Below are 6,884 nucleotides of genomic sequence, written 5' to 3'. Positions count from 1 at the left end.
ATTCAACCCTATTAGCCTCTATTTGGGAAGAGACTTTTTGGGCTTTTTTTTGGCTAAAATAGCCACAAAAGATAAAATAAGCTATTTTAGTCACAATAAACAAAATATCACATTCAACCCATAATCCTTACACTCTTCTCTCACAAAAAAAGTCAAAAAAGTCAAAAAGTCAAAAAGTCCTTCCCAAACCAAACTTTTTAGCCCAGGCTAAAATAGTTAAAAAAGCCAAAAAAACCAACCCACTTCCCAAACAAAGTCTAAGTAAAAGATCACATCATATATATCAATCATTTTTTTCCTCACAACTATTTATTCAATTAAAAAAAAATTCCAAACACATTAATTTTTTTCACCTCATAAAAAGACCAAAACATTAAAAAGCTACTAAAAAAATAAAGTTCCCAAAAGGGTACTAAAATGTGATAATGTAGGATTTTACAAAATAAACGGTTCGAATCATCGAAACGGAACTTGTGATGGGCTCTATAGGCTCCTCAAGTTCTCTCTTATTGAGATCTCAATATGAGAAAAATCCAAAGTAATTATATGTTGGATCTGATTAACGAATGTTTCAAGGCACAGGGACTATAAGAACAACAACAACGTAAAAGATCATGTTATCTCAATTTATCTAATTGTCATTTATCTATTCACGTGTCACTCATTTGTCCAAATTATCACCACAACTGTCGATGACTTTTCCGATGATGGTCCTGTGACTATCTAGCGACAGCCGAGTGATTGTGGTGTGTAAGGGTATAACTACACAAGAGTGAAAATAAATAAAAATAAATAAATAAATCTTCAAAACAATAATTTGTTTTTTTTTTTCGACCAAAACCTTTTATTATTATGTCCTTATCAATAAAATAAATTAATCATTGACCTAATGCCGCATATACCCATCAAAATAGACTTTTCACCAATTTTTTCATTCCAATTGTCATAAAAACTGAATTAAATTAACCAAAATGCTAAAGACCCTAAAAAATTTATTAAAATTTCTACTAAATGTCTCACGTAGGTGTGGAATCTACATGGGACCTGCATGGTATGGGTCCTACGTGAGACATTTAGTAGAAATTTTGATAAATCTTTTAAGATCTCTAATATTACTCTTAAATTAAACATTCAACTATAAAAGTCTAACACATAATGACAAACATACAATAATAAAACCAACAAATGCAAGGATGAAAGACACACGCATGAATTGGGAGAGTCCATCCTTGAGCTCCAAACAAAGTGCAAGACTCTTGACCAACAAGCTAGTTCTTTGTTTCATACTTTTGCGAAGTGGGTTTATTAGTAGAAAGAAGAATCTCCAATGTCCACCCATTAATTACTATGTATTGCACCACTGGCATTGGACCCAAAAGAAAAATATTTTGAATATTGAATAAATTTGAATATTTCGAATGTTTATATTTTTAAATTTGAAATCAGGAATTAGAATTTTGAAATTATGCTTGTGAATGAAAATGTCTATATTTTGAATATTGAATAAACCAACGTACATTTGTTGAATTGGAAATTGTTTTTTTTTTGCTTGTGAAGAGGAATTAAAAGGAAATTAGGGTTTTAAAAGTAATTTTTTTAATTAAGAATTGCGATTAAAAAATCCGAAATTCATATATTTAATTTTGACTCTATTTTATTAAAAAGAAATATTTTTATTGGTTTCTCAAAATATTTAATTTTGACTCTATTTTATTAAAAAGAAATATTTTTATTGGTTTATCAAAATATTTAATTTTGACTCTATTTTATTGAAAAGAAATATTTGTATTGGTTTCTGAAAATATTTAAATTTGACTGTATTTGATTTAAAAAAAAAAATTTGGTTTAATTTCGTTTGGTTTATTTCACTATATTTGGGGTCAAGCAGCCAAAATATGATTAAAACATTTAATGAGCTGAATTTGTAATACATATAATATTATTCTAGTACAAATTAAAATTTTACTTTATAAAACTGAAGAAAATTTGAGAAAGTTTTTGAAATGGGTATTGAACGAACTGACTTATCGTCTTTTTCACTTTGTGATTGTCCACTACCATTGAAAAGGAAAATCTACTTTGTAATAAATTTAGAGTAGTTACAATATATGCATGAAAAGAGTAATAAATTATTTTAATTAATAGTCCATAGCAATTTCGTACGTAAGAAGGGGAAAAAAAAAATTGGCACTTTGATGGGTAAGCATGTGTTTTGTAATACCAAATAATTGGTACGGATGACCCGATAGATTCACATGGATAACTATCCAAAATGTAGTCCATACATTTAAACACCAACTTCAATTTAATTATCTCTAATTTTTGGCCATTATAAATTATCTCTGTAATAATTTTTTTGTTTTTGTATGTGTAAGAAAAAAAAGGAGTAAATAAATTTAATTTTTTTCTTACTTTTCAGAACAATCCAAAATGATCCAAAATCAGTTTGTTGTTTTAATTTTATAAGAAAGCCTCTATGCCCTCTACAAAATGGACGAGGGTTACTAGTTCACATAGGAAATAACTTTGTCATTAAGGTCCGTAATGGCACAAGTTGGAGCAAATCAAATTAACTTATATTTTCCATAAATCTGAACAATTACATCACCAGGTTAAAAAAATTTCTCTCAATGTTTGCACCCTGTATTTTATATTGTCCAAATCAATCGCGTCACCCTCTACTAAATATCTCTCAACCTATTTTATTTTTCGCCACTAATTCGAAAGAATTAAGACAACAAGTATACTTCTTGTTATGTGTTTTTTAGATGAAGACAATAGAGCAATGACAACAAAGAACATTCACGTTGAAAAGATAAGAGTCTTCACATACGAAGTAAATGAGACACAATATATAACTCCACGTATAGATGAAATCTCAGCTGTTCTGTTATACGAATAAAAATAAGTGAACAAAATGAGAAAATAAACAGTAATAATCAAGTTGAGACACAAATATATAGTTGACAAAATACAAATTGAATTAATGTTTCACCTCTACAGTTCCTTCAACCTTGGAAAATATAAATTGATAAAAAATTAGAGGGTTGCTTTTATTTGTGGCTTCTGCAAATTTTAATGTTTATTTTACAAGTACAATTCGATATATGTATATTGTTGATATTTTAATATTTATTGTTTCATTGAAGCAAGTATATGGCAACTGTTCCAATTATCTTTTACTGGGGGGGAAACATAATTCGGGATCTCGATGAAGGTGTGTCATATGATGCTGAGCCGAAAGGGATATATATGGTGCAACTTGGCACCACACTTGGCAATTTGGAGGAGATGTTTATGTCCAAGGTCGCAAGTTACGGGGAAACAGTCCGATTGATCTTCAAATGTAGATATCCTTATCGCCAGTGGCAAGCAACCAGCAAATACAAAATATTACCGATAAATGACGATGAGGCGTTGAACACCGTTTTAAGTATCGGTGGAAATTTCGAACCACCAAATTGTTTGGAAGTGTAAATTCAGAAAGAGGTTGTACAGAATCTTCCGAATGTAACACAGATGGAATCACATCCGTTCACTACATTGCTGACACATGGGGTTGACACGACAGCATTTCAGTCTCCTATGTATGAATCAAATGAATGTTATGCAGCTGGCTACACACAACAGACATTTCATGTCCATGGTGGAGAATCAAGTTCACATGGTGGATACGAGACTGAATTTCACAATAACACCCAAGATGTGCCCACCTATAGCCATCATACGACTCCAGTTGAAGTTGCTGGTAATATGGCTGAAACGGTTAATTTTGTGCAGTTTGCTGACAGTGACATGTACGGTCCTGATGTCGCCCTAGACAATGATGAGAATGAAATGTGTGATGAAGAAAATTTATTGGGCGGATCAGATGATGATGATGATGAAGAAGATGATGTCGACGCTCCCGTTGATATTCAGAATGCCCCCATTCCACCTAGACCTGAAATCCCTTTCTTTGAAAACATTCACATGGGTGGTGATTTTGACATTAGTAACCGCGATGTCGTTTCCCGTAACCGAATCTGGAATGCTGAAAATCCAGAGTTGGACAAAGGGATGGTTTTCGTTGATAAGAAGCAACTCGTACATGCTGTGAAATTGTACCATGCAACAAATAATCGAGAGTACAAAGTCGTAACCTCCAAGCGAGACGTTTGGGTGTGTGCTTGCAAGCACGACTGTAGATGGTGGTTGCGTGCATCTCTTAGTAAGAGACATGGGCTTTTTGAAATAAAGCAGTATAGGGGTCCTCACCATTGTTTATACCCACGAACGAACAGGGACCACACAAATATTAGCTCCAGTTACATTGCTTCTCATCTTTTGGGACAAGTTGCGGTGAGTATACAAAATAAATGTTTACATTTATATACACATTGTTTATTTAAAGTGTTCACACCAAAATTGTGTCTTTAAAGTGTTCACACCAAAATAATCTGACTCATAGGTATTGTTGTATGCAGAACGAACCTGATATGCCCATTAAGAATGTCATCGAAGACATAAAAAAATCCATGAACTATACTATACATTACAAGAAGGCGTGGCATGCAAGGGCAAAGGCAATTCGAATGGTATTCGGAGATTGGGATGAATCATATATGATGTTGCCTAAATTCATGTATGCATTACAAACATCTAATCCTGGTACCATCGTGCAATGGAAGCATAGATATACCGGAAATACAACCATTATGCCCGTCTTCCACTTTGTTTTTTGGTCTTTCAAACCCGTCATCGATGGATTCAGACATTGTAGGCCTGTTATAACCATAGATGGTACATTCTTATACGGGAAATACACTGGTGTGTTGCTTGTAGCAACGATTGTCACCGCCAATGGCAAAGTACTACCGCTTGCATTTGCTGTTGTCGACAAGGAGAGTTTGGAGTCTTGGTCGTTCTTCATTTCAAATATCAAGGAACATATTGTCATGGACCGACAGGGAGTGACTTTGATATCCGATCGAGCTGAGAGTATTTTAGTTGCTGTGAGGCGGCATTGGTTGAATCCCTCGCTCCAATTTGTTGGATATCATCGGCACTGCCTTCGACATGTTTGTAGTAACTTTAACACTATGTTTAGAAATAAGGAGCTGAAACAACTTCTATGGAAAGTAGGAAGTGCTCATCAACGACGAAAGTGTAATGGTTACTTACAACAAATACAGGCTATTGACCAAGAAGCCATCACTTGGGTTTACAAGATGAATCCTGAGGAGTGGGCCCTTTCGTATGACGGTGGACATCGCTGGGGGGAATTGACTAGCAATGATGCAGAGTGCTTCAATAGCGTCTTGAAAAGTGCAAGGAACTTACCTATCTCAGCTATGGTAGAATTTACATTTCGGCGGCTTGTAAAATATTTTGACGAGATGGGAGCCCAAGCTGAACTAGATGTACGAAATGAGTTCCAATACCCTAGACAGATGCAAAAAACTATTGAGGATGGCATCGCAAGGGCAAATACTTTCAAGTTGATATCATATGACAGGTTAGTTTGTAATATAAATTAAATTATTGTTATTATGTTGTCAATTTAACTACACCTAAAAACATGAACTTCATTAGTTTCTACTATAATTTTTTTATAGGCCACGCCGCGTGTTTGAGGTGCAAACATCTTTTCGCCATGGACGAGGTCGCAATACACAAATTGTGCGGATGAATCAACCCATGTGCAGTTGTGGGAAATATGAGATACGACACTATCCATGTTCTCATATGCTCGCTGTAATGTCTGAATGCGGTGACAATCCATTCGAGTATGTTGATCCAGTATATAGGCTTCCTGTATACATGAGGGTTTGGGAAACAAAATTCAATCCAATACCGCATCAAGATTATTGGGCTGATCCGCAGTGGACTTTAATGCCTAATGTACTGCGTCTGCGACAAGTGAAACGGGGTCGTGCATCTATGTCTCGTATTCCGAATGAGATGGACATATCAGATAGGCGTTTGACCGCTCGTTGCAGTGAGTGCCAGCAGACAGGTCATGACAGGCGAACATGTCCGGCGCGACTTGGTCGATGAAGACTATGTAATACTTACATATTGTAATAGATCTTTTTGTAATTCTTTATTTGTAATAGATCATTTTCTTTTCTTTTGTAATTCATTATTTGTAAACGGGGTCATACATGTAATAGAACATTTTTTATTTGTAATAGATCATTTCTGTTGTTTAATTCTTTATATATTGTAATTGTTTTATTTGCTTGACGAAATTTACAACTATCATAGTTTTTATTCTCTACTTCATTCAAAATGTTTATTACAGAATTTTGTGAATTACATGTACGTAATTTACATGTACGTAATTTACAAATTTTTTACTTTATTGCAAAACAAAAATTACAAAATCAATAATGAAGTTGTCGAATATGCCATAAATGTAACGAATTTTGTCAAATATGTCAAAATCAATAATGACGTTATGTCAAATATGCCAAAATCAATAATGAAGTTTTGAAAAAAAAAATGATCATTCCATTTTGTTTGTAAATATTGACATACAAAAACTATCCACATGTTATTGGTCATTATTAAGCTTATGTAACTGATATCGTAAAATGACTTTGTAAAAGATTTTTATATTAGTCCGAAGCATAGATAACGATAGGTTATGTTGAATTGCTTATCATATTTAATGGGCACATAATATGCAAAATTTTGATTTTAGTTAATTGCTTCCATGTTAATGGCACACAAATTTATACTTTTAAAATAATCGACCACATTTATTTTTCAAGTCGTCATGTACATAATAATTTCAGCTTAATTGATATAGTTAAATTACATGCTCACCAATACAGTTTTTCAAAATGTATTTATTTTTCAACTGTACAGGCTTCATGGCACATCTACCTGATGAGGTC

At 33.4% G+C, this 6,884-nt stretch overlaps 1 protein-coding gene across 1 annotated transcript; it reads left to right on the top strand.

The window, feature by feature from the left end:
- Positions 1-3,519: 3,519 nt before the first annotated feature.
- LOC145819397 (uncharacterized) lies at positions 3,520-6,877 on the top strand. The gene is made up of 3 exons (XM_082913382.1): positions 3,520-4,341; positions 4,467-5,008; positions 6,856-6,877. The coding sequence occupies exons 1-3, from the start codon at positions 3,520-3,522 to the stop codon at positions 6,875-6,877; spliced, it is 1,386 nt and encodes a 461-aa protein (XP_082769508.1).
- Positions 6,878-6,884: the final 7 nt, after the last annotated feature.

The sequence above is a fragment of the Camellia sinensis genome, chromosome 2 (genome assembly GCF_055761805.1).
Source record: "Camellia sinensis isolate YWXY chromosome 2, ASM5576180v1, whole genome shotgun sequence".
Lineage (NCBI taxonomy): Eukaryota > Viridiplantae > Streptophyta > Magnoliopsida > Ericales > Theaceae > Camellia > Camellia sinensis.
This window is presented reverse-complemented; position numbering and strand designations above follow the sequence as displayed.